Consider the following 27,830-nt stretch of genomic DNA (forward strand, 5'->3'; position numbering starts at 1 on the left):
CGTGCATAAACACCCCAGGCAGCCTGCCCGGCTCCCTGCCTGCGGTGGGCGCAGGGCGCAGTGGGTGCAGCCGCACCACTTAGGACGCCCCCAGCCCCTGTCCGAGGGTCGGTGCAGGTCCCGGCTATCGCAGTTCCTGTGCTGTGCACCTCTGCAAGGCAGCCATGGCCCGGGCACTTGTGAGAGCCAGAGGGAGCTCCAGCCCGGCCCAGCCGGGTGCTGCAGGGGGGAGAAGACCTGTGTCGCTTTCAAATCAAATCTTAGAAACAAAAGTCCGCTGGAGGTTCTGCACAGTATCAGGCGGGGTGACCCGGCGGAGTTACCTCACCCCCCTCCCGTTACCGGGACTGTGCGGGTGAGGCACGGCCAAGCGCGCATCCGACGCCGCACCCTGGCCGGACGCCGGCTCCAGCTCCCCAGCCCCGCGCCCGACCGCGGCCCAGGCCTGCGGGGCGCCGGGGCCCGGTACCGCGCGGCGTGCGGGAGCGGCCTCACGGCACGGGTACGGACACGGGGCGAGCCGGCCGGCGGCAGCACGCAGCGCCCGCACGGCCTCCAGCTCCCGGCCCCGGCCCCACTGGCGGAAGGAGCCCCGGAGACCGGTGACCAAGGGTGAGGCCTGCGCCGGGCCCAGTCCCAGGCAGGTGGGCCGGGGAGTGCAACGCCGAAGCGGGCGGACCCGCGCCCCAGCCGGCGAGGGCGGAAGTAACGGCCGGCAGAGACCCAACTCCCGGCGTTCCGCAGGCAGCCGAAGCCGGAAACGCAGGGCGGGAGGCCGGTAGGCCCGGCGGCGCGGCGCGGCCGAGGGGCGGGGCCCGGCTTTCCCAGGGCAGCTGATTGGTCGGCCTCCGGCGGCGGCGGCGGCGACAGCGGCGGCGCGCGCAGCTCCCCTCGCGTTGCGGTGAGTCTAGGGTTCGAGCCCGTACCCCGCCGGCTCCGCGGGTTGTGCCTCGGCGCTGTATCTGGGTCTCCCGGGGCGTCCCCTGGAGGGGCAGAGCCTGGCCGGGGCCACGCCTGGGCGCCTTCCATTCTCAGCCGGCTGACTAGGACCCCTGAGGGTCTCGCTGTGGGGGAGGGGCGGGCCTGCGAGTCCCTGGAGACGGGCATTGCGGGGCGCCTTGGGGTGGGGTAAGGGGTGCGGAGCTGGGGTGCGGAGCTGGGGTGCGGGCGGAGGCCGAGGAGGCGGTGGAGGGGCGGAACCCCGCGCGTGAGGGACCCGGTGGTCTCTGGCCCACGCCGACGTGAAGCCGGATGAGGTGTGGGACAGTCGGCCTTGGGAAACAGGGAATAAAGTTGGAAAAACCCCTCGCTATGGGAAACAGGGAATAAAGTTGGGAAAACCCCTCGCTATGGGAAACAGGGAATAAAGTTGGAAAAACCCCTCGCTATGGGAATATTCAGACAAGGGGCGACCACCGCATCGCGTTTAGGTGCTTTGGGGGGGGGCGTGGTTGCCGGGAGCGCATCTCGGGGGTCTCCACGGCCATCCCGCCCGGCCCTGTAAATGCTCCTAGGACCCGGGTCAGATGCCCAGACCCTGGCTGAATCGTTATCTGGAAGGTAGCGTGGCGGGGCACGCGTGTCTTCCACGCGCCGGCTCACTGCCCGGAGTGCCCGGGCCATGCTGCGGCCGCAGCCCGGACTCCAGCCCGGGCCCCCGCGGGGACGGCAGGGCCCAGCGCCTGGCCACGGTCTGCTGCTGTGCCGCCCAGGGCGGGGAGCGGGGGCTCCCTGTAGCGGCCCCTCGGGGGGGGGGGACGCTGGCTTTGACCCCTGCCCCGCTGCAGCTCTTCAGGGACGGTCCGGGAAGGGCGCGGCGGAGGCCGGTGCTGAGGGCAGTGAGACCACCCGGCCGAGGTAGGGGTGGGGGCGCGCTGCCAGGAAGCCGTGGGTGCAGGAGGGCGGTGGGAGCTCACTGCTGCTGCCCTGCGGAGGGGGCTAGGGAGAGCCTTCCCGGGGGGGATTCTGCTGGGGGCTTCTCATTGCCGGGGCCCAGGTGGCCCCCACAGCGTACAGAGGTTCAGCCTCGGAAGCCGGAGAGTCCTGGAGGTTGGCTGTGCTTGACATGGGCTGAACTGTGCACGCAAACGTGGTTCAGACGGCAGATTTCACGTGAGGCCTAGCTCACCGCGATTGTGCATTGTCTTCTTACTCAGAAGGCAGAGAGACGGAGACAGATGTCTTCCAGCTGCTGGTTCACTCTCCAAATGACCCGCACCGCTGCGGCTGTGCCGGGCTGGAGCCAGGAGGCCCAGAACTCAGTCTGGGTCTCCCGTGTGGGTGGCAGGGACCCAAGGACTTGGCCGTCACCCGCTGCCTCCTGGGCGCGTTAGCAGGGAGCTGGATTGGAAGTGGAGGTGAGACTCAAACCGGGCACTCTCTGTGGGAGGTGTGTGTCTTAGCTGCTGAGTCAGCACCCACCCCACTCAGTTTTGTAAACAGTCCCTTTCAAAAAATAGTGATGTTTCAAATTAAGAAATACATGTGACTTCAGATGTGCAGTGGAAGGTGGCCCTTGGCCCAGCAGAGGCCTGCATTAACGTTTCATTGCCCTAAAACATCCGAGAAGAGCAGCGTAGGCGGGAATTGGCTCATTTCTAGTGTGGCGCTTCCCCGTGCAGGACGGAGTGGCCCTTGGTTAAGGCATCTGGAGAGGCCGGGGCGTGGTGGAGGGACCGTTACACGGTGAGCCAGGACGCACAGCTGTGTAGGGAGCACGTCTCCTTACAGAGCCGACCCGCTGGGTCAGGAGGCCATGCCGCGGACAGCCGTGCTGAGGCACTCACCAAGGCCCCGCCTTCACACCCATCAGCCATTAGCATTGATCTAGAGACCTGCTGTGGGACTTGGAGAGTCACACGTCTGCGCGATGCATCCCAGCACCGGTGACTTTTTTTTTTCTTTCTAATACTGAGGCTCTGGAATGAACCTGTGGATCTGAAACCGCGTGTCGGAGCCTGGCCTGTGCCCTCTGCTCTATGTGGGCACTGAAGGGCTTGGCCAGCCCTGCCGTGTGATGATTTCTCCCCAACGCCCCTGCCTTCCCGGATCTGAGGCACCCCTGAGGCTGCCCCTGGATACCTCACACTGTTCCCTCGGGGGTGGCTGAGGTGTGAATCCACCTGTCCACCCGCATCCTTCTTTTTTTTTTTTTTTTTTTTTTTTTAAAGATTTATTTATTTGAAAGAGACACACCGAGGGGGTGAGAGAGAGAGATCTTCCATCCGCTGGTTCACTCCCCAAATGGACGCAACAGTCAGAGCTGGGCTGATCCGATGCCAGGAGCATCTTCTGGGTCTCCCATGGTGGGGGGGTGGGCAGGCACTTGGACCATCTTCCACTGCTTTCCCAGGCCATCAGCAGTGATCTGGATCAGAAGTGGAGCAGCTGGGACTTGAACCGGGGCCCATCTGGGATGCTGGCACTGCAGGCAGAGGCGTAACCTACTACACCATGGCGCTGGCCCTGCCTGCTTTGTTTAAGGCCCACCTGATACTCTGCCTCCAACATGCCAGCTACTCCCCGTCTCCCTAGCGCACCATGGGTGAGACCGCACACTCCCGGAGCAGTGGGCCCTGCCTGTTGGGCAGGCGCTCCCTGCCAAGCTCCTTCCCAGGGGAGCCCCACCATAGGTCGCCCTGAAGTTTTCCTTCTCCTCATCCAAAACCAAAACAAAACCCTAAAGTGAGACCAACTACCAGGTCTGGGCTTTGTGTTCCCCTCGTCTTCCTCTGGGGGGCCCCAGAACCAGCTTTTGTCCTGGAACTCATTTTTTTAAATCTGAACTGCCGTTTACTCGAGAATTGAACAGCTGAGTGGGTAGCTTTGGTGGTGGGGCTGGTGGTTAGGACCCCTGCGTCCCCCACCCCAGTGCTTGGCGGTCGGATCCCGGGGGCTGATACCCACCTCAGCCTCCTGCTGGTGCACACCGGGAGGCCGCGGTGGTAACTCAGGGAGTTGAGTCCCTGCCACCCACATGGGCATCCTGAATGGAGTCCCTCAGTCCAGCCCCAGCCTGGGCTTCACCCCTGGCCATTCTGGGCACTGGGGGAGCGAACCAGTGGGTAGGAGCTCTCTTGTCAGTCTCACTCTGCTTTTCAAATAACAAGCAAAATTGAACACTGATTTAGGGGCCAACGCTGTGGTGTGGAGGGTAAAGCTGCCACTTGCAGTGCTGGCATCCCATGTGGGCGTCGGTTCAAGTCCCGGCTGCTCCACTTCTGATCCAGCTCTCTGCTGTGGCCTGGGAAAGCAGTGGAAGATGGCCCAAGTCCTTGGGCCCCTGTACTCATGTGGGAGACCCAGAGAAGCTCCTGGCTCCTGGCTTCAGATCACAGCTCCGTCTATCGTGGCCAATTAGGTAGTGAACCAGCGGATGGAAGACCGACCTCTCTGTGCAACTCTGACTTTCAAATAAATAAATAAATCTTTAAAAAAAAAAAAAGCTAATTGGTGGGGCCCGGCGCCTTGGCTCACTTGGTTAATCCTCCGCCTGCGGCACCGGCATCCCATATGGGCACCGGGTTCTAGTCCCAGTTGCTCCTCTTCCAGTCCAGCTCTCTGCTGTGGCCTGGGAGTGCAGTGGAGGATGGCCCAGGTGCTTGGGCCCCTGCACCCGCATGGGAGACCAGGAGGAAGCACCTGGCTCCTGGCTTCGGATTGGTGCAGCGCCAACCGTAGCGGCCATTTAGGGGGTGAACCAACGGAAGGAAGACCTTTCTCTCTCTGTCTCTCTCTCTCTGTAACTCTACCTGTCAAATAAATAAATAAATAATCTTTTTAAAAAAAGCTAATTGGGTGAAATTTGCGTCAGAGTTGTATTAGTTGTGTGTGTGTATATATATATATATATTTTTTTTTTTTTTTACAAGATTTATTTCTTTGAAAGGCAAAGTGAGAGAGAATCTCTTCCATTTGCTGGGTCACTCCCCGAATGGCAGCAGTGGCTAAGGCTGGGCCAGGCTGAAGCCAGGAGCCTGGAACTCCATCCAGGTCTCGGGCCATCTTTCATTGCTTTCCCAGGTCATTAGCAAGAAGCTGGATCAGAAGTGGGGTAGCCAGGACTCGAACTGGTGCCCATTTGGTATGCTGGTGTTGTAGGCTGCGGCTTAACTTGCTGTGCCATGGCACCAGCCCTGTGTTAGTTATTTAGTGATGACTATTTAAAAAAAAAAAAAAATTGTTTGAAAGGCAGAGTTACAGAGAGAGGGAGAGGGAGAGGAAGAGAGATCTGTCTGGTGGTTCACAACCCAAATGGCTGCAACAGCCAGGGTGGGAGCCAGGAGTTCCATCCGGGTCTCCCACATGGGTGCAGGGGCCCAAGCACTTGGCTGTCTTCAGTGCTTTCCCAGGCACACTGGCTGGGAGCCAGCTCCAAAGTGGAGTAGCCAGCTCTTGAACCAGTGCCCGTATGGATGCCGGCGTCACAGAGGGTGGCTCACCCACTACGCTGCAACGCTGGCCCCAGCGATGGCTGTTTTGGAACCACTCAGGACACAGTGGGATGCCGGACCACATCCCTGGGTGTCAGTTTGGGGAGGAATTAATGATGGGGCTCATGGTGATGAGTGACAAAATGATGGGGATGAATTTACTTGGTGATTGATCTTTATACCGTTAGAGCTATCAGAATGGTCATTATTGAAACGCTGGCAGGAAGTAACATTGTTGGTGCTAATATGGAACTCATGTACCCTTTAACTTCCTTTTTTCCCCATGGAAACAATTGTGCTTTTGGATTAAGTGGGGTTTAGAGGCATGTAGCCCTCTGTGGCGTCAGCTGCCACTGCCCTGGGGCTGCCGTGACTGAACCGTGTCCCCATCTCCCCCTTTGTAGGAAGGATGGAGGAGCTGAGTCAGGCCCTGGCTAGCAGCTTTTCTGTGTCTCAGGACCTGAACAGCACAGCTGCCCCGCACCCGCGCCTGTGCCAGTACAAGTCCAAGTACAGTTCCCTGGAGCAGAGTGAGCGGCGCCGGCGGTTACTGGAGCTGCAGAAATCGTAAGGACACGCTAACTCTGGCTGCTTTCCCCGGGCTGGGGGCTGGGAGCCCTTCCGGAGGCCCCCTGCTCATCCCCACAGAGCCCCCTTCCCGGTAGACCCCTTGTAGGTTGAACTGCCTGCCCACAGGGCGGGAGGTGAGTGTGCTTTCTGCCCCGAGCGTGGGGAGAGGCTGACTTTGGGAGGCGCACGCTCCTGGCCGGGGTTAGGTTTTTCTGCTTTTCCCGGCAGCATTCCGGAGCTCTGCAGTTCAGGGACTTGTGGAGGCCACGCCCAGGCTTCCACTCCCCCATTCCCTGGGCCGCGTGTGTGGCTTCTCCTACACCCGGAATCCTGGTGGCGGTGTGGTCTTCCCGGCGGCCTCCAGCCCAGATGCTTCTGTGGCACCCTCGGGAGTTGAAGACAAACAATTGCACAGGGAGTCTGAGGAAATGTCTTCCATACGCTCGGCTCTGAGTGCCCGGATGAGGGGGAGAGAGCGGGTGGGAGTGGTGGAGCCTCTGCTGCTCTGAAGGCGGGGCCGGCCTTTCTTCTCTGGAGATTATTTATTTGAAAGGCAGAGTACAGAGAGGGGAAGGTCTTTCATCCTCTGGGTCACTCCCCAAAGGGCCCCAGTGGCCGGAACTGGGCTGGCCCAAAGCCAGGAGCCAGGAGCTTCTTCCAGGTCTCCCATGTAGGTGCAGGGGCTCAAGCACTTGGGCCATCCTCTGCTGCTTTCCCAGGCGCATTAGCAGGGAGCTGGGTTGGAAATGGAGTGGCCAGGGCTTGAACTGGCACCCATATGGGATGCCAGTGCCGCAGCAGCGGCTTTGCCACAGCTACGCCGCAGCGCCGGCTGCAGGGCTTGTCTTTAGTCTCGGTGCAGCAGCAGCACCAGCTGGGCCACAGATGAAGGAGTCGCGGGTCAGGGGAGACTCAGAAGCTGCTCAGTTTCCATGCTGGCTGCATATTTGTATTTTTTAAAGATGTATTTAATTTGAGAGGTGGAGTTACAGACAGAGTAAGAGAGAAAGGTCTTCCTTATATTGGTTCACTCCCCACTGGCTGCGATGGCTGGAGCTGGGCCAGGAGCCAGGAGCCAGGAGCCAGGAGCTTCTTCTGAGTCTCCCACACGAGTGCAGGAGCCCACAGACTTGGACCATCATCTGCTGCTTTCCCAGGCCATTAGCAGAGAGCTGGATCAGAAGTGGAGCAGCCGGGCCTCAAACCAGCACCCATGTGGGATCCCAACGCTGCAGATGGAGGCTTAACCTACTATACCACTGCACAGGCCCCATTTTTATTTTTTAAAAAGTTTTATTTATTTATTTCAAAGGCAGTGTTACAGAGAGAGAGAGGGAGGGAGAGACAGAGAGAGCTCTTCCATCTACTGGTTCACTCCCCAAATGGCCACAACGGCCAGGCCAAAGTTAGGAGCTTGGAGCCCCATCTTGGTCTCCCACATGGATGACGGTGGCCCACCCTCATTGGCCATCTTCCACTGCCTTTACAGGCGCATCAGCAGGGAGCTGGCTTGGAAGTGGAGCAGCCGGGACTCAAACTGGTGCCCATATGGGAGGCCAGTGTCACAAGCAGCCGCTTAACCCTCTGAGCCATAACCCGGTCCCCAGACCTTTTCCTTTTCTACACAAGTAGCAATGTAGTGTTCTCTGTTCTGCATGTGTTTTTTTGTTTGTTTGTTTGTTTGTTTGTTTTTTATTTATTTATTTTTTTTGACAGGCAGAGTTAGTGAGAGAGAGAGAGAGAGACAGAGAGAAAGTTCTTTCTTCCATTGGTTCACCCCCCCAAATGGCCGCTATGGCCGGTGCGCTGAGCTGATCCGAAGCCAGGAGCCAGGTGCTTCTCCTGGTCTCCCATGGGGTGCAGGGCCCAAGCACTTGGGCCATCCTCCACTGTACTCCCGGGCCACAGCAGAGAGCTGGCCTGGAAGAGGGGCAACCAGACAGAATCCAGCGCCCCGACCAGGACTAGAACCCGGTGTGCCGGTGCTGCAGGCGGAGGATTAGCCTAGTGAGCCGCGGCGACGGCCATCATGTGTCTTTTATGGTGGTCTTTTTGCGAGTTGCTGTGAGTTCACAGAGGGTCAGGTCATTTTTGCGTGGTGCCAGGCATTCCCCTGGGTGATCAGTCATGGTGTAAGCTAACCAGTCCCCGCCCCTGGGCAGCTGGGGTGGCCCCCTCCTGTGATGGTCAGCAGCGCATGGAAGCAAGCACAGCCACGCAGCCTCTCACTCAGGTGCCACAGCGGCTCTCCTGCTGCGCGTTCGTGACCTCTCAGGTGGGCACCTTTTCAGCAATGGGCACCAACCCCACCTGTGTTTAAGAGGAAACCAGTTGTTTACCTTAAATTAGAAAAAAAAGTAAAGAAGGCCGGCGCCGCGGCTCACTAGGCTAATCCTCCACCTAGCGGCGCCGGCACACCGGGTTCTAGTCCCGGTCGGGGCGCCGGATTCTGTCTCGGTTGCTCTTCTTCCAGGCCAGCTCTCTGCTGTGGCCAGGGAGTGCAGTGGAGGATGGCCCAGGTGCTTGGGCCCTGCACCCCATGGGAGACCAGGAGAAGCACCTGGCTCCTGGCTCCTGGCTTCGGATCAGCGCGGTGCGCCGGCCGCAGTGCACTGGCCGCGGCAGCCATTGGAGGGTGAACCAACGGCAAAGGAAGACCTTTCTCTCTGTCTCTCTCTCTCACTGTCCACTCTGCCTGTCAAAAAAAAAAAAAAAAAAAAAAAAGTAAAGAAAGTGGGAACCAGTTGGTATTGGCCTCCCTGTCTCAGTGGCTGAATCCTTGCCTTAGCATCAGAGAAATCCAGTACAGAAGATTCCATGGCATTTCCAAATCACTTGGGAATAGCTGGGTTCCAGAAGGTTCTTTCTCTTCCCTCTCAATTTCCTGAACTTTCTAGAATATGCAGTTGTAAAAGAAGAGAGAAAGATAACCATAGAGCGAAACAAGTAAGTAAAAGTTCTTAAGTCTGAAGCTAAGTGGCCTGCTGTGAAAGTGGCATGGGAACTGCAGAAGGGCCCAGCTTCTCTCCAGGATGCTGTGTGGAGCAGAAGGCCCAGATGCTGTCCTTGTTTTCGGCGTCTCCATGAAGCTCATCCCCTCCCCCATTGCTGGGCTTCGAATGAAGCATCGGCCTGGCAGGAAACGTCTTTTTTTTAAAGATTTACTTCCAACATGATTACAGTGGCTGGGGCTGGGCCAGGTCAAAGCCAGGACCCTGGGACACCAACCTGGTCTCCCTGATGGGTGACAGAGGCCCAAGCACCTGGGCCGTCTTCCTCTGCTTTGCCAGGTGCATTAGCAGGGAGCTGGGTTGGAAGCAGAGCGGCCGGGACCCAATCCGGTGCTCACCATGCAGGTGGTGGCCTAACCCACTGTGCCACGATGCTGGCACAGTTCTTACGTGGGGTGGGGTGGGGTGAGGTCTCAGCCCAGCCAGCTAGTGCACCTTGGAAATTCTTTAGCTATCTTACTTTGGGCGTCTCTGAGGAGTGCTGAGTGTGTGTGGAGGGGTCCCTGTTTAGTGTCTGTGAGCGGGCATCACTAGGTGGGCCTTGCGAGGGAGGACCCGTCCTTTCTTCCTCCCGCCGGAATGCCCAGGTCGCCCTCAGACGTGGAGCCCTGGACCTCAGTGAGATCTGCCACGTCGTAGTCTGTCTTCATGTGAGACGCAAGAGCTGTCGTTTGCCCTTCTTCCCCCAGCAAGCGGCTAGACTACGTCAATCATGCCAGGAGGCTTGCTGAAGATGACTGGACAGGGATGGAGAGTGAGGAAGAAGACGATGACGAAATGGACGTTGACACAAGCAAGAAGCTGCCAAAACGCTATGCTAACCAGGTGAGTGGTCCGGAGTGGGTCAGACCCCGCGGCCTCGCTGCCCTGAGACGAGCGTTGCTGTCGGCAGAAGGGGCTGGGCAGGGCGTGGAAAGGAGCTGTGTGGGCGTGCTGATGGGCAGAGTGGGTGGGGCCATGCTGCTGTGGCCTGAGGGGCGGCACTGCAGGAGTCTGGGTAGCAGGCCTGGGACTGCTGGTCGTGCTGTGACCAAAGGCCACCAGTGGGCCGCAGAAAGCGCCTGAGCTGTGGCTGCAGTACCAGACTCCATGTCTTTGTCACTTTTGAGAAAAAAAATTTATTTTCATCTACTTGAAAGGCAGAGAGACAGAGAGAAAGAGAACTCTTCCATCTGCTGGTATATGCCTTAGATACCTGCAATAGCTGAGGCTGGGCCAGGCTGACCCCAGGAGCCTGGAGCTCCATCTGGGTTGCCCCTGTGGGTCCAGGGGCCCAAGTACTACGGCCATCCTCTGCTGCCCTCCCAAGTGCATTAGCAGAGAGCTGGGTTGGAATTGGAGCAGCCAGGACATTGAACCGGGGCTCCAATACAGGATGCTGATGTCACAGCCCATGTCCTAGCCTGCTACACCACAGTGCCAGCCCCCAGCTTCCTGATAAGGCCCATTAGCAGAAACAGAGCCGGGACTGAACCCTGGTACTCTGATATGGGATGCAGGCGTCTTCATTGTTGTACCAAATGCTGTCTCCCCCGCCCCCCGCCTGTTATACTCCTAGGGGACCACTGTTGTAACATGTGTGGTCTGTTGGTGGAAACACCCTTATGCCCTGCATGGCCATACTGTTAAGTCTCTGGTTTCTCATCTATAATACGAGAACAGTAATAGTACTTAGCTTTAGAATGTTGGGAGGATTAAGTGAACCAGGGTACCAGTAGGTACCTAGCCTGAGCCCATGCATGTTCCTCTAGTGTTACCTGCTGCTACTGTTTTTTTGAACAGCGGTATTGAGATATAATTCACATACTATATAAGTCACCTGTTTTCGGGGTACAGTCGGTGGTTTTATAGTGTACTCACAGAACTGTGCGTCCGTCACCACTATTTAATTTTACAACTTTCGCGTCACTGCAGAAAGAAATCCCGCGGCCACTTGCAGTCACTTCCCATTCCTCCTCCCCAGCCCTGACCGCCACGAATCCACTCTCCTGTGGATCTGGCTTTTCTGGACGCTTTCTGTAAATGGAGTCATGCAGTGTGTGTCTTTGTGTGACGCTTCTTATGCCCAGCCTAGGGTTTTCGGGCTCACGTGAGGTGTTGGGGAGGCCATGTTTCACCGCATGCAGTGTTGAGCAGGGTTCCCTCAACACTGTGCCCGTATGGTTTATCCGGTCCTCGTCCATGGACGCTGACCCTGCCTCCACGCTCTGGCTGTTAAGTGAGTACAGCTGCTGTGAGCACCACACACGGGCCTCCATGTTTGCCTTTTCTCTTGGGTCTGTACCTTGAATTTCTAGGTCATGTGCTGGCTGTTTACCTTTGGAGGACCTGCTAAGCTCGTTCCCAAAATGGCCACGCCCCTTTACATCCCCACCACAGCGTAGGAGGGCTCCCTTTCTCCACCTTCGCCAGCACTTGTCGTCCTTTTTTTTTTTTTTTTTTTTTTTTGACAGGCAGAGTGGACAGTGAGAGAGAGAGACAGAGAGAAAGGTCTTCCTTTGCTGTTGGTTCACCCTTCAATGGCCACCGCAGCCGGCGCGCTGCGGCTGGCGCACCGCGCTGATCCGATGGCAGGAGCCAGGTGCTTCTCCTGGTCTCCCATGGGGTGCAGGGCCCAAGCACTTGGGCCATCCTCCACTGCACTCCCGGGCCACAGCAGAGAGCTGGCCTGGAAAAGGGGCAACCGGGACAGAATCCGGCGCCCCGACCGGGACTAGAACCCGGTGTGCTGGCGCCGCAAGGTGGAGGATTAGCCTATTGAGCCGCAGCGCCAGCCACTTGTCATCCTTTAAGACACTCGCAGCTGTGCCACTGGGCGTGAAGTGGCGGCTCCTGGGTTTCACGTGTGTTTTCCTGGGCACCGGTGGTGCTGAGCATGTTTTCATCTGCGTGTTGGCCATCTGTATGTGATCTTTACAGAAATGTCCATTCAAATCTTTCCCCGTTTTTTCGCTGAGTTGTTTGTCTCATTATTATCAAAGGCTCACTTATTGATTTGAAAGGCTGAGAGTGACAGAGTCTGAGAAAGAGAGGAAGATTGATCGATTGATAGAATTGATTTTCTGTCTGCTGGTTGTGGGCATTTGGGGAGTGAATCAGAAAATGGAAGACCTCTCTGTCATGCTGCCTTTCAAATAATAAACATAAATAAATGAAAATGCAGTAACAAGAGTGGTTAACGGGGTTATGAGAGGCAGAGGGGGAGGCTGGGGTAGGAGGTCTGAGGCAGCAGAGGGTGGTGAGTCCATATGAGATGCACGGGGTTTAAAGTTGAGCGAGCACAAGCAGAGGGAGAGATAGCAAGTGGCTGCAGGTGGTCCAGGTGCAGAAGAGAGGCGTCTAGAGACAGACGAAGACGAGGGAGCACCCTCTGAGAGGTGGCGAGAGAGCGTGCTCGTGGGTGAGATCTGCTCCCGGGATTTATTTATCTGAGAGGCAGAGTTACAGATAAAGAGAGGGAGGGGCAGAGGGAAGGCTCTTCTGTCAGCTGGTTCACTCCCCAGACGGCCGCAACGGCCGGAGCTGGGCCCATCCGAAGCCAGGAGCCAGGAGCTTCTTCCAGGTCTCCCACGTGGGTGCAGGGGCCCAAGCACTTGGGCCATCTTCTGCTGCTTTCCCAGGCCACAGCAGAGAGCTGGATCAGAAGTAGAGCAACTGGGACTCGAACTGGCACCCATATGGGCTGCAGGTGGTGGCTTTACCTGCTACGCCACAGCACCAGCCCCTCAAATAAATAATTCTTTAAAAGGAAAAAAAAGTAACTGCTCAGCTATGTCTGGGTGACTTTTTTAAAAAAAGATTTATTTATTTATTTGAAAAAGTTATGCAGACAGAAGGAGAGACACAGAGAGAGATCTTCCATCCACTGGTTCTCTCCCAAATGGCTGCAACAACTGCTGCTGGGCCAGGCCGGAGCCAGGAGCCAGGAGCTTCCGGGTCTCCCACATGGATGACGGGCCCAGGGACTTGGGCCATCCGCCACTGCTTTCCCAGGAACAATAGCAGGGAGAGAATCGGAAGCGGAGCAGCCGGGCTGGAGCCGCTGTTCTCGGGGATGCCAGTGCTGCTGATGGTGGCTCTACCTTCTGCACCACAGCACTGGCCCCTTGAAAGTTTTTTGGTTTTGTTCTTTAGGATTTATTTATTTTAAAGTAGAAGGAGGGAGAGGCAGAGAGAGAGAGGTCTTCTGTCCACTTGTTCACTTCCCAAGTGGCCAGATTGGGCGGGGCTGTGCCAGGCCAAAGCCAGGAGCCAAGAGTTTCCTCTGTGTCTCCCAGGTGGGTAAAGGGGCCCGAGCACTTGGGCCATCTGTGCTGCTTTCCCACTCACATAAGCAGGGAGCTGGATAGGAAGTGGAACAGCCGGGACTCGAACCAGCACCTGTATGGGATGCCAGCACCTTTACCCTCCGTGCCACAGTGCTGTTCCCCTGAGCGTTATTTCACACCACATTTTCGTTCGCCTGTGGTTTGACTGTGACCTGACGCATGAGGTCAGTTGTGGAATTCTCCCCGTGTGGTGGTGTAGGTGCTTACAAAATTTCAGATTTTGGAACATTTTGGATTTCAGATTTTTGGATTAGGCATATAAGGAATAGAGAAGGTGCTAAAAAAGTATTTAAGAAGAATGTATTTATTTGGGAGAAGAGAGAGACAAAGACGGAGAGCTCCCGTCTGCTGGTTTACTCCACAGATGCCTGCAGTGGCCTGGGCTGGGCTGGGCAGGGTTTGAAGCTGAGAGCCAGGAACTCTAGCCGCGTCCCCAGGAGGGTGGCGAAGATCCAAGCACTGGAGCAGCATCCACTGCAGCCTCCCAGGGTCTGCACTGGCAGGAGGCTCGCGTCAGGAGCCAGAGTGCTGACCTGGCAGGCCCAGGCGTCCCCACGTGGGACACGGCCGACCTGGCAGACCCAGGCGTCCCCGCGTGGGACACGGCTGACCTGGCAGACCCAGGCGTCCCCACGTGGGACTCGGCCGATGTAGCTGACCTAGGCGTCCCCACGAGGGACACGGCTGACCAGCAGACCCAGGTGTCCCCACGTGGGACACGGCCGACCTAGCAGACCCAGGCGTCCCCACGTGGAACTCGGCTGATGTAGCAGACCCAGGCGTCCCCACGTGGGACACGGCCGACCTGGCAGACCCAGGCGTCCCCACGTGGGACACGGCCGACCTGGCAGACTGCTATGTCTGCCGACATAGTAGACCCAGGTGTCCCCACGTGGGACACGGCCGACATAGCAGACCCAGGCGTCCCCACGTGGGACACGGCCGACCTGGCAGACTGCTATGTCTGCCGACATAGTAGACCCAGGTGTCCCCACGTGGGACACGGCCGACATAGCAGACCCAGGTGTCCCCACGTGGGACACGGCCGACCTGGCAGACCCAGGCGTCCCCACGTGGAACTCGGCTGATGTAGCAGACCCAGGCGTCCCCACGGGGGACACGGCTGACCAGCAGACCCAGGCGTCCCCACGTGGGACACGGCCAACCTGGCAGACCCAGGCGTCCCCACGTGGGACACGGCTGACCAGCAGACCCAGGCGTCCCCACGGGGGACACGGCTGACCAGCAGATCCAGGTGTCCCCACGTGGGACACGGCCAACCTGGCAGACCCAGGCGTCCCCACGTGGGACACGGCCGACCTGGCAGACTGCTATGTCTGCCGACATAGTAGACCCAGGTGTCCCCACGTGGGACACGGCCGACATAGCAGACCCAGGTGTCCCCACGTGGGACTCGGCCGACCTGGCAGACCCAGGCATCCCCACGTGGGACTCGGCCGACTTGGCAGACCCAGGCGTCCCCACGTGGGACACGGCTGACCAGCAGACCCAGGCGTCCCCACGTGGGACACGGCCGACCTGGCAGACGCAGGCGTCCCCACGTGGGACATGGCTGTCCTCACTGCTGCTCCAAACGCCCCCCCCCCCCCGTTTTGTTTTTGTAAGATTGCAGAGTAGCTGTCTGAAGGGAAGGAGAGGTAAGGGGTTCAAGGGAGGGAATAATTAATGGCACAGAGTGTCCTGGATGGGACGGACTGTGAGCGAAGTTAATTTCACCGCAGCACTTCCTAGCATCCTGTAGAACAGGTTCTTGGGACATCAGTTTGGAAGGTGATAGTCTAGGCTCAGAGCATCTCGTGGTCAGGAGCTTTTTTCACGTCTGGAGTGCTGCCCTGGGAGGCGACGGTGAGGATGGGGTGGGCCTTCGGCACAGTGGTCGCCTGGGATCCAGTCTCAGCTCTGCTTCCCGTCCAGCTGCCTGCTGATGCACACCCTGGGAGACAGCAGGCGCTGGCTCAGGTGCTGCCACCCACCCTGCGGCACCGGAGACCTGGGTTGATGTCCCGCTTCTCAGCATCTGTCTAGCCCAGCCCCGGTTGTTGTGAGCCTTTGGGGGGTGAATCAGCAGATGGGAGAACTCTGTCTCTGCCTTCCAAATAAGTAAGAGAATTTAAAAATTTAAAAAATTAGGATGACAGTAGAGGGTTCACAAAGTAAGGGGAGGCCGAGGGTTCTGTCGCTCTGATGGCGGAGGTGAGTTAGCAGTACGGGGAGGATGCAGGTGATGCTGGCGAGGAGAAAAGCTGAAATCCCTGGGGAGCGGTCTCGACTGCTGCAGGCACACGGGGTAGATGGCCTGCCGTCAGCGTTTCTGCCCTCACCTTTTTAGGTTTTTTTTTTTTTTTTATTGTTGTTGTTGTTGTTTTTGTAAGATTTCCTTAGTTATTTGAAAGGCAGAGTTACAGAGAGAGGATGAAATAGAGAGCCAGGATCTTCATCCAGGTCTCCCACATGGGCCATCTTCTGTCTTCCCAGGCACGTTATCGAGGAGCTAGATCAGAAGTGGATCAGGAGACCAGCCTTGTGGCATAGTGGGTAAAACCACCACCTGAAACTCCAGGATCCCATATGGGCACTGGTTCAAGACCTGGCTGCTCCACTTCTGATCCAGTTCACTGCTAATGCATCTGGGAAAGCAGCAGAAAATGGCCCAAGTTCCTGGGCCCTAGCACCCACATGGGAGACCCAGACGAAGCTCCAGGCTCCTGGCTTCGGCCTGGCACAGTCCTGGCCGTTGCAGCCATTTGGGGAGTGAACCAGAGGATGGAAGATCTCTCTCTCTGTCTTTCCCTCTCTCTTTCTCTCTCTGTAACTCTGCCTTTCAGAAAAAAAGAGAAGTGGGCTGGTGCCACGGCTCACTTGACTAATCCTCCGCCTGCAGCGCCGGCACCCCAGGTTCTAGTCCAGTTGGGGTGCCTGATTCTGTCTTGGTTGTTCCTCTTCCAGTCCAGCTCTCTGCTGTGGCCCGGGAGGGCAGTGGAGGATGGCTCAAGTGCTTGGGCCCTGCACCGCATGGGAGACCAGGAGGAAGCACCTGGCTCCTGGCTTCGGATCGGCGCAGTGCGCCAGCCGTAGCAGCCATTTGCAAGGTGAACCAATGGTAAAAGGAAGACCGTTCTCTCTGTCTCTCTCTTTCTCACTGTCTAACTCTGCCTGTCAAAAAAAAAAAAAAAAAAAAAAAAGAGAGAGAGAGAGAGAGAGAGAAGTGGATATCCGAGACTGGAGCTGGCACCCACATGGGTGGCTGTCATCACAGGCTGCACTTAACCCACAACATCACAATGCTGGGCCCTCTTACTTTTTTTTTTTTTTTTTTAACCATCTATTATATTTATTTGAAAGGCAGAGTGTTGGAGAGAGATTGATTTTCCATTTGTTATTTACTCCTCAAATAGTCGCAAGGCTGGGCCTGGTCCAGGCCGAAGCCAAGAGTGCTGAATCCTGGCCCACGTGGGTGGCAGGGGCCCAGGTACTGGGTCATCCTCTGCCACCTTCTTCGGCACGTTAGTGTGTAGCTGGATCAGAAACAGAGCACACAGGGCTCGAACTTGCGCTCTGATAGGGGACGCTGGCACTGCTGGTGGCAGCCTGGCCCTGACTTTTCCGCTTGTCCTTTTACTGCAGACGTAGGCTGCGAATGCTTTGTCACGGTACACACTCGGGCAGGCACCCCTGCTGATCTTTCCCCTCATTGTCTGTGCTCCTAGTTGATGCTCTCTGAGTGGCTGATCGACGTCCCTTCAGACCTGGGGCAGGAATGGATTGTGGTCGTGTGTCCTGTTGGAAAACGAGCCCTTATCGTGGCCTCCAGGGTGAGTGGGGCGTCCCGGCCCCAGCGGGCCTGGGTGAGTGGCGGCGTCCCGGCCTCAGCAGGCCTGTGTGAGTGGCGGCGTCCCGGCCCCAGCGGGCCTGGGTGAGTGGCGGCGTCCCGGCCCCAGCGGGCCTGGGTGAGTGGGGTGTCCCGGCCCCAGCGGGCCTGGTCTTTGCCTCCGCTTCCTTTATCTGCCGCTGCAGCAGTACCCGGACCAGGCTGGAAGTGCTTTCCCGCTGCAGGGATTTGAGGAGAGCCCTTGGGGCTGGCAGCAGCCTGCTCGGGAGGAAGGGGAGGAGGGGAGAAGGCGAGGGCCCGGATGCCTGACTTTCAGTCCACACAGGGTTCCACCAGCGCCTACACCAAGAGTGGCTACTGTGTCAACAGATTCTCTTCCCTTCTGCCAGGAGGCAACAGGCAGAACTCCACAACAGCCAAAGGTACCTGCATACATCATATGTTCATTAAATTTCACTCTGTTTTGTTTCTAAGGATTATTTATTTATTTGAGAGGCAGAGTTACAGACAGAGGGAGAGAAGAGAGAGAGGTTTTCCATCCATTGCTTCCCCTCCTAAATGGCCGGAGCTGGACTGATTTGAAGCCAGAAGCCAGGAGCTTCTTCCAGGTCTCCCACACGGGTGCAGGGGCCTAAGTACTTGGGTCATCTTCCACTGCTTTCCCAGTCCATAGCAGAGAGCTGGATCAGAAGAGGAGCAGCCAGGACTTGAACCAGAGTCCATACAGAATGCCAGCGCTGAAGGCGGAGCCTTAGCCTACTATGCCACAGCGTCAGCCCCTATTCAGTAAGCTTTGTAGTCAGTAAAAGACCGTATAACAGCTGTTCTGAAGACCCACTCTGAAAGCCGACCTTTGAAACAGTACACGGACGCCGTCCTGGGGCCTGGACCCCGGGCCTCCCCACCTCTTCCTGGTCAGGCCTCCTAGTCACGGGACAGAGGCTGAGCCCCAGTAGCTGGGTTAAGGCCGCCGTGCCTTTGGACTTCCGTTAGGAGGTGACAGGTACGGTGTTTGGGGTAAGATCCTGGGAGAGTGCCAGGTGTGACAGGGCTGCCCTGCCACGTTCCCTGTCCTTCTCTTGTCCTGACCGCAGCTTCTCCCTCCCACCTGGGCCCGGCTGAGCAGACCGAGGTCAAGGAGGCCGAGTAATTTGCCCACAGTCATTCTGCCAAGAACGGGCAGAGGTGGGCCCAGGGCCTGTTTGCTTGCTCAGGCTCCGTGGCGGTTCCTCCCGGCCTCTGTCGGCTTTTACGTCCTGGCACATCCAGGCTTCGGCCCCCTGTTGTCCTGTCTCTCCCCTGCTCCTTGTGCCCACTGTCCGTTCAGCTGTCTTGGTCCTGGTGCCCCACACGTGCCTGCTTCATTCTGCCTCCAGGCCCCTGCTCATGCTGCTTCAGCACTTGGGTCTGATTGCCCTCTCTTCTTGCTGTCCCACTGTTTACTCTATTTCTATTTTTAAGATTTATTTATTTATTCAAAAGTAAGAGTGACAGAGAGCTCTTCCATGCCTGCTCCTTCACTAAATGGCTGCAATTGCAAGGACTGGGCCAGGCCAAAGCTGGGAGCTCAGAACCCATCAAGCTCTCCCATGCGGGTGGCGGGGGGGACACTGGCACTTGGACCATCTGCTGTCTTTCCAAGCATCAGCAGGGAGCTGGATCAGAAGCGGCCAGTGGGGACTCAAACCAGCTATGGGCTGGCAGCTTAACCTGTTGCACTACAGCACTGGCCCCGCCCCCTATTTTAAGTCACGCTGATCCTGCAAGGTTCTGTTTGTACCACGTCTCTCCTGGGAGGTGTTTCTTGCTGTCCCAGTCCTCTCTCTCTCTCGAAGTCCTGTTGCTCCTTGTGAGTGTTGTAGAATTCAGCTCCATTTTTTCCTCTGTGATTGGATTGTCTCTGTAACTGAAGTGGAACCTTTGAAAAAAAAAGATTTTCTATTTATTTGTTTGAAAGAGTTACAGAGAGAGAGGGAGACAAAGAGATCTTGCATTCCCTGGTTTACTCTCCATATGGCTGCAATGGCCAGGGCTGGGCCAAGCCAAAGCTGGGAGCTTCATCCAGGTCTCCCATGTAGGAAGCAGGGGCCCAAACATTTGGACCATCACCCACTGCTTTCCCAGGCCTAGCAGGGAGCTGGATTGGAAGTGGAGCAGCCAGGACTCAAACTGGCGCGCACAGCGATGCTGGTGCTGCAGGGGTGGGTTAACCTGCCCCACCACAGTGCTGGCCCTGCTTGTTACTGCTTAAAGGCAGAGCCCTGTAATACAGCGTCTGTGATTGGAACTCCAAACATTGCAGGCTCAAACTGCTTGCTTTCAGACTTGAGCTTCCGTAAGGCGAGTTAACGCCTCAGTTTAAAGTTCGGGATCCCCCTGGCTTCAGGGTTGCCTGCATCCCTGGCTGTCGCCGCACAGGGAGCAGTGCACGGGGAGCGTGCGGGGCCGTGAAGAGCTCCGCTCCTAACGTGTCCTGGTCCTGAGAGCTGGCGGTTGCTGCCAGCTCTGGGGATCGTTCCGCGCCAAGGTGGGGCTCCCTGGACCGTGACGGGGGGACGGCCTGGGAGGCAGGCCTGTGCCGACTTCCGCCCTGTGTCCCCAGATCATACCATTCTGGACTGCATTTACAGCGAGGTGAATCAGACCTACTATGTTCTGGATGTGATGTGCTGGCGGGGCCACCCTTTCTATGACTGCCAGGTAAGGTCTGACGCGCCCCCGTCTCTCCTCGTCTCCTCTCCCCCGGGAGCGCCGCCCAGCATGTGGGTTTGGAGCGTGACCAGCTTCTTGCCGTGTACAGGATGTGGTGTGTCAGGAACATTAGCTAATGCTCCCTGCTTCTTTGAGTCTAAATTAGTTCAGTTTTGAAAAAGAACCAGGAGAGCTAAGGGAAGTGCAGCAGTTCTTGAGGGGAGGAAAGAAACAGCAGAGGTGTGGGCTGGGACTGCAGCTGCAGCTGCAGCCACGCCTCGCCTCTCTCCAGTCCGGGAGGATTTTCTGGCAGGGAAGGTTAGGGGGCAGGGGCGGGGGGCACCACCGTGCCAGCGGCACCAGGGAGAGAGGACAGAGTGCCAGGCGTCATCCAGCAGACCCCTGCCGCCTCCTCTGCTTCACCACCCACCCCCTGACCTGACAGTGGCAGGGGCCTCGGTGTACCACAGACCCTCAGATCTCCAAGGCCAGCCCTGGACAGCTCTCCCTGCTAGCTACACCTCCCCCACCCCCACCCCACCCCCACACTTTCCTCATATTGGTGATTGTCATCAGCGCGAGGCTGGGTCAGCCGCAGAGGCCTCCGTCTGTCTTCGTCCCTCAGCTCCCTGTCAGCCAGGTTGTCATGGTGGTTGTTCACGTGTGGCCTCAGGTCCAGGGGCATCAGAAAAGTTTTAGAACTGCGTGCTGGCTGGCCCGGAGAACCAGGGCTTGGTGGGGCTTACGTGTGAATAGGCCTCTCAGTGCTGGTCTTGTGGGCTCACATGAGAAAGCACGGGCCCTCACCCACACTGGGTGCCCCCATCCTGCCAGGTTGGGGCATTTCAGGGAGCTGGATTGGAAGTGGAGCAGCCAGGACTCAAACTGGCGCACACAGGGATGCTGGTGCTGCGGGGGTGGTCAGCGTTCGGCAGTCGCAGTCGGGGTCTGCATCGCCAGGTCTTCGTGGGCCCTCCTTCCCCGAGTCGCTCGCGGCAGCCTCCACCTGCCAGGCCGTGCCGTTTCTCTCCTGAGCACACAGCGGCCCAGGGAGAGAGGACGGAGTGCCAGGCGCCGTCCAGCAGACCCCGCCGCCTCTGCTTCACCACCCACCCCCTGACCTGACAGTGGCAGGGGCCTCGGTGTACCACAGACCCTCAGATCTCCAAGCGCCCTGCCCACGTGCAGAGCCACGACTGTCCCCCAGAGCATAACTCCGGCCAGAGCCCCGTGCTCAGTCCTGTTGAGGGGTGCTTTGTGATGTGTGTTCACAGCGGACGAATTTGGTAGCTAACACCGTACACGTTTGTGTGACATAAGGAGAAGGCTGCATGGGCTTTTAATTTCCAAAAGCAAATTATCATAAATGATGGCAAGGCCCTAAATAACTCTAGAATGGTGTGTGTCAGAAATCCAGAGAATAAAGTGGCTCACATGAAGTTACAGCTGCAGCCTGGGTTCTGATAATCGGGGCGAGGGGAAAACAGGGGTTCACATATGTGCTTTGGAGCTGGAGAGCCATGGTCCCCAGTATTTTCTCTACACACGCAGACAAGTGACTTAACCTCTCTGAACTTCAAGGTCATCAACTGTAAAATGCAGGTGATGATGATACAACTCCCAGAGGGTGGGGGGGATTAATAAGATTATGGAAGGTGGCTTCAGAAGTTCATGGAAAATGGAAATTAAAAGGGCGGGCGGCCGGCGCCGCAGCTCACTAGGCTAATCCTCCGCCTTGCGGCGCCGGCACACCGGGTTCTAGTCCCAGTCGGGGCACCAGATTCTGTCCCGGTTGCCCCTCTTCCAGGCCAGCTCTCTGCTGTGGCCCGGGAGTGCAGTGGAGGATGGCCCAAGTGCTTGGGCCCTGCACCCCATGGGAGACCAGGAGAAGTACCTGGCTCCTGCCTTCGGTTCAGCGCGGTGCAGCCATTGGAGGGTGAACCAACGGCAAAGGAAGACCTTTCTCTCTGTCTCTCTTTCACTGTCCACTCTGCCTGTCCAAAAAAAAAAAAAGGGTGGGCACTGCGTTGCAGCCTCTGCTTGGGATGCCTGCACCCTCAGTTGGAGTGCCTGGTTCAAGTCCCACCTCTGCTTTTGATGGAGCTTCCTGCTGATGTGCCTGAGAGGCAGTAGGTGATGTCTCAAAGTACTAGGGAGACCTGGATGGAGTCTCTGGCTCCTGGCTTCAGCCTGGCCCAGAAGTGAAGCAGTAGATGGGAGATTCTCTCTCTCTCTTCCTCTCTGTCTCTCTGCCACTCTGTCTTAAATTAAACAATAGTAATAAGGGTTATTTTAGTACAGAAACCTTTGGGCACCCATGCGTGATTTAAGTAACACCCATTGCCCTTGGATCTCTGAAGCCTCCTCTGCGTGGAGCTCGACAGGGAGAAAGCTTCCGTGCTAACTGTTGGCTCCACGCTGTCAGTAATGCCCCTGGATTTAGGGACACGAGCCTCCAGGATTCTGTGGACATCGTCCTGACTCGCAGTTTTAAGGACAGCGTGGGTGATGTCGGGAGGGTGGTGGCTGTTCAGAACGGGCGGCTTCTGCTCTGCTGGTTTGGGATGAGTGGTATTTCATCCCTCTGTTTCCCTCCTCCATGACAGACTGATTTCCGGTTCTACTGGATGCATTCCAAGTTACCAGAAGAAGAAGGGCTGGACGAGAAGACCAAGCTCAACCCTGTAAGGAAGGGCTGGTGCCGGGCTGGTGGTGCTCTCCGTGGAAGTTGGTTTGGATTGGTCTGTTCACAGGATCGTCATTCAGAGTGAAGTTACCTGTTCTGAGGCAGCAAGGCACCATGGGACGGGCATTGGCCTGGGAGTCGCCTAGATCTGAACTGTGCTTTGGCCTTTAAGAATTACTGGGTTAACAGCCTTGCTTGGCCTTAGCTTCTTCATCTGCAAAATAGGGTTAATACCACCTGATTTCTAGGATTGTTTTAAGAACCAATTGACAGGGGCCGACGCCGTGGCTCACTTGGTTAATCCTCCGCCTGCGGCACTGTCATCCCATATGGGCACTGGGTTCTGGTCCGAGTTGCCCCTCTTCCAGTCCAGCTCTCTGCTGTGGCCTGGGAGGGCAGTGGAGGATGGCCCAAGTCCTTGGGCCCTGCACCCACATGGGAGACCAGGGGGAAGCACCTGGCTCCTGGCTTTGGATCGGCGTAGCTCCAGCTGTAGTGGCCATTTGGGGAATGAACCAATGGAAGGAAGACCTTTCTCTCTGTCTCTCTCTCTCACTGTCTAACTCTATCTGTCAAAAAAAAAAAAAAAAAAAGAAAAAAGAAAAAACCAACAACAACAAAAAAAAAACAAACCAATTGACAGGGGCCGGCCTGTGGCGTAGTAGGCTAAGCCTCTGCCTGCAGTGCTGGCTGGTTCATGTCCTGGCTGCTGCTTTTCTGAAGCAGCTCTCTTCTATGGCCTGAGAAAGACCTAGAAGAAGCTCCTGGCTCCTGGCTTTAGATTGGTTCAGCTCTGGCCATTGCAACAGTTTGGGACGTGAACCAGCAGATGGAAGACTTTTATCTCTCCCTATAACTCTGCCTCTCAAATAAATAAATAAAAAATCTTAAAAAAAAAAGAAAAAAGGCCGGCGCCGTGGCTCACTAGGCTAATCCTCCTCCTTGCGGCGCCGGCACATCAGGTTCTAGCCCCGGTGGGGGCGCCGGATTCTGTCCCGGTTGCCCCTCTTCCAGGCCATGCTGTGGCCAGGGAGTGCAGTGGAGGATGGCCCAAGTACTTGGGCCCTGAACCCCATGGGAGACCAGGATAAGTACCTGGCTCCTGGCTTTGGATCAGCGCGGTGTGCCGCCTGCAGCGCGCTGGCCGCAGCGGCCATTGGAGGGTGAACCAACGGCAAAGGAAGACCTTTCTGTCTCTCTCTCTCTCTCTCACTGTCCACTCTGCCTGTCATAAAATAAAAATAAATAAATAAATAAAATTTTTTTAAATCTTAAAAAAAAAAGAACCAGTTTACAGAAACACACAAGACATCCTCACATAATACTTGTGGTAGCACTCAGTGATTAATGGTCGGTATCAATGCTATTCCCTGCTTTTGATGCTGTTTCGAATTCTAGGCCACTGGGTCTTAAACTTCAGGGTGCATGAGCAGCACCTGCAGGCTTGGTGGGACAGAGACTGCTGGGCCTCACCCTGAGCTGCTAATTCAGTCTAGGCCAGGGCAAGTTCCCCAGCAGTGCCAGTGCCGCCAAGAACCCCTGTTCTCATGTGTGAGCTGGGAGTGCCCTCCTCTAGGCAGGGCCCTCGAGTCACAGGAGAGGATCCAGGCTCAGCGGGAGGCTGCCCCTGCAGGGTCCGCTGCCCAGGAGAACAGTACAGGTGTCTTGATGGTCTCCATAGCGATTTAAATACGGGACAGCGGTTTTCAGGGCATTTGCTTGGATGGTTTATAAGAATTTTTTTTTTTTAAACTTTTTTTAAAGATTCATTTATTTATTGTAAAGTTAGAGTTACAGAGAGAAGAAAGACACAGAGGGAGAGTTCTTCCACCTGCTGGTTCTCTCCCCAAATGGCTTCAACAGCCAGGGCTTATCCAGGTCAAAGCCAGGAACCAGGAGCTTCATCCAGGTCTCCCCTGTGGGTGCAGGGTCCCAAGCCCTTGGGCCATCTTCTGCTGTTTTCCCAGGCACATTAGCAGAGAGAGCTGCATCAGAAATGGAGCTGCCAGGATACAACCCAGCACCCATATGGGTTGTTGGCTCTCAGGCATTGGTTTAACCCACTATGCCACAATGCAAGCCCCACAAGAATATTTTTTTTTTAAAGATCTATTCACTTACTTTAAAGTCAGAGTTACAGAGAGGGCAAGGCAGAGGCAGAGAGAGATAGAGGTCTTCCATCTACTGGTTTACTCCCCAAGTGGCCGCAATTCCTCCTGGCCAAAGCCAGGAGCCAGGAGCTTCATCTGGTTTCCTGTGTGGGTGTAGGACCCAAGGACTTGGGCCATCATCTACTGCTTTCTCAGGTGCATTAGCAGGGAGCTGAATCGGAAGTGAAGCAGCCGGATCTCAAACCAGCGCCCATATGGGATGCCGGCTCTCCCGGCGGCTGCTTAACCCGCTACGCCACAGCACCAGCCTCCCCACAAGAAATTTTAAAGGCAGCTGGACAAGCAGTTCAGTAGGAGGCCAGAAGCCTGTGGTACTTTGAGTGATGTCATTCAGCAGGTCCTGGGGCAGCCCACGTGGAGGAGGGGACGAGGCAGCTGCTGTCTCTGGGCCGCTGTTCTGAGCACTCTGCCTGTGTCGTCTCATGGAAGCTGTGCAACAGCCCCATGCAGAAGATGCTGCTGTTGTCTGTTCTGCAGATGGGAAATGGAGACAGAGTGATGGGTAGATTGACAGGGGCCGGCACCGTGGCTCACTAGGTTAATCCTCCACCTGCGGCGCCGGCATCTCAGACCCATGCAGTCTGACTTAAGTCTGGGCCCTAATCCCGCGGTTAAACCGCTTCAGTCTAAACATCCTCACTGGTGTGATAAGGCTTCATGAGCTGGGGCAGCTGTCCCCCTGGCCTGGCAGCCGTGTCGGTCCAGCTGCGTGTTAACATCAGCATAAGAAACGCTGGGACCCACCCCAGACCCCACAGTCGGCTCTCAGCGTGTGGTCTGGTCATCGGGGATTTTTATTTTACTTATTTTTGGTCAGTAACTTAAAAAATTATTTATTTATTTTGAACAAGTTACAAAGAGAGAGGGGGAGAGACAAAGAGGTCTTCCATCCACTGCTTCACTCCCCAAATGGCCACAACGGCCAGTGCTGAACTAGGCTGAAGCTGGGAACCAGGAGCTTCATCCCGGGCTCCCACGTGGGTGGCAGGGGCCCAGGCACTTGGGCCATCTTCTGCTACTTTTCCCAGGCCGTTAGCAGGGAGCTGGCTCAGAAATGGATGGGATGATAGCCTCACAGGTAATGGCTTTACCTTCTGTGCTACAACCCTGGCTCCTATTAGTAAGTTTTTTAAAAAGCTCCCCTAGACGGTTCCTGTGCTTAAAGGAAGGTTGAGAACCACTGACCGCGTGGGTTAGAGGTTAGGGGGAGGAGGGGTAGGGGAGGGCGACACTAAAACTTCTCCTCTCTGATAGAGCTTTTTATTTGCTAGAGCAATATCACTGTGACATTAGGAATTCTTTGTTCTTACTTGTGTTTCAGTTTAAATTCGTGGGACTGAAGAATTTCCCTTGCACGCCTGAGAGCCTGTGTAAGGTGCTGTCCATGGATTTCCCTTTTGAGGTAAGGAAGCCGTGCCTTTGCTCGTGTGATGTGATGGGCGAGTGACCCAGCGATGCCGGCTCTCACGGGGACGCTGCCGCGGCTGTGGCAGCCTCGGAGGAGAGCAGGAAGCCTGCTCAGAGCCGCGCATGTGGTGGCCGCCCCTCAGAGCCCAGAGGCACAGAGGGGGAACCGAGGCGCAGAGAGGAGCTAGTGCTGCCACCCCCTCAGAGCCCGAGGTGCAGAGCGGGAACGAAGGCGCAGAGCGGAGCGAGGACTCCCATTGCTAGGTCCTTCCTGCCACGAGCTGAGAACCAGGCCCCTGCTTGAGTGCCGCGGCTGGTTGTAAAGTTACGGGGGGTCACAGGGGTCCCTGGAAGGCAGTGTGTGCTGAGCCCCGTGCGGGTTGCTGATCCTGGTGTGCCCTGGACTGTCGGGTTTCAGCTCTGGCAGCCTCATGGCCCAGATGACCCCTGCACCGTCCTTGGTACCTGCAGGCCCAACAGGCAAATTCCCCTCGGCCCGTCGTGCCCGTGCCATGCACCTGCTGGCCTCTGCCTGAACGGGTCCGCGCTTGTAAGGGGGTGTGGCTTCCCCAGTGCGGGAGTGGCGTCAGCCGCCTGCGCTCTTCTCTGCGAGTCCATTAAGAAGCTGGAGGGGCGCAGGCTTTGTTTATAACCCGAATGCCCCGGGGGCCATCAGTGCCTTGCAGAGATGAGTCACCGAATCGCAGGAAACAGAATGCGGGTCTGTGCCGGGCTTCCCGCCGAGGAGAGCTGTTTCCCAGAACACGTCTCGCACACTGCCTTCAGGGAGGTTTGAGCCGCCACGAGCCGGGGGAAGCGGGGTCTGAACTGCCCGTCTCCCGGCGCCGTCCTGGTGGCTAAGGGGGTGAAGCTGTGGGTATGAAAGTACCCCATAAGCAGGAGCGTGCCATTTGTATTTTTACTTTCTAAAATTTAGCCTCCTGAGTCATTTCTTCTCTTAGGGAAACTGCTTGTGCGAGAAGTGAGGACTGTTCCACTGGCCGTGAGCCAGTGGGCAGGGTGGCCTCTGTGTGGGTCAGCGGTGCTGGCACACGTGGCTGCGGGCGGTATTTTCATCCCTGGTCTCCCCTTTCGTAGGTAGATGGACTTCTCTTCTACCACAGGCAGACCCACTACAGCCCCGGAAGCACGCCCCTGGTGGGCTGGCTGCGCCCCTACATGGTGTCAGACGTCCTTGGAGTGGCTGTGCCGGCTGGCCCGCTGACCACCAAGCCCGAGTATGCTGGGCGGCAGCTCCAGCAGATCATTGAGCACAAGAGGAGCCAGAAGGAGGGCGTGCAGGAGGAACTCCCACACAAGGCCCCTGAGAACGGGCGCTACGAGTTGGAGCACCTGTCCACGCCCACGCTGGAGAGCCCTCCCCTTAACCCAGACGGCCCTGGGAGCCTCATGGAGAACTGAAGGCAGCCCCAGGATGGCTTCCAGCCGGGACTGCAGCAGGTGCCTTTTGGGAGACTGGGCTTCCTGAAGCCGTTCGGGTGGGAGCTGCCTGTCCCCCGTCTGAGATGCCAGCGCGGCGGGGGCGGGGAGGCCCCGAGTGAGTGTCACTGATTGTCTGCCCAGATCCGCGATGTGAATATAGGTGATTCTTCAGACCGGAGCTGTTTGAGTCTTCAGCTTTAGACAGACGTGAGTCCTCCCCACCTCCCCTCCCCGGAGGCTC

At 57.0% G+C, this 27,830-nt stretch overlaps 2 protein-coding genes across 2 annotated transcripts in view; both read left to right on the forward strand.

Moving 5' to 3' along the window:
• The first annotated feature begins 853 nt into the window (after window positions 1-853).
• Window positions 854-27,767, forward strand: SNUPN (snurportin 1). The gene is made up of 9 exons (XM_017337989.3): window positions 854-901; window positions 5,837-5,999; window positions 9,703-9,838; window positions 17,070-17,174; window positions 17,517-17,613; window positions 19,794-19,891; window positions 22,489-22,566; window positions 26,061-26,141; window positions 27,245-27,767. Exons 2-9 carry the CDS (start codon window positions 5,842-5,844, stop codon window positions 27,566-27,568), a joined length of 1,077 nt encoding a protein of 358 aa, XP_017193478.1. The 5' UTR covers window positions 854-901; window positions 5,837-5,841; the 3' UTR covers window positions 27,569-27,767.
• Window positions 27,663-27,830, forward strand: part of PTPN9 (protein tyrosine phosphatase non-receptor type 9) — a 111,592-nt gene continuing 111,424 nt past the window's right edge. The window contains exon 1 of the mRNA XM_070054644.2: window positions 27,663-27,796. The gene's annotated coding sequence lies outside the window, so the exon portion shown is untranslated. The remainder of the gene's footprint in view (window positions 27,797-27,830) is intronic.

This window comes from Oryctolagus cuniculus, chromosome 12 (assembly GCF_051225735.1).
Source record: "Oryctolagus cuniculus isolate XC-2025 breed Fujian yellow rabbit chromosome 12, ASM5122573v1, whole genome shotgun sequence".
Lineage (NCBI taxonomy): Eukaryota > Metazoa > Chordata > Mammalia > Lagomorpha > Leporidae > Oryctolagus > Oryctolagus cuniculus.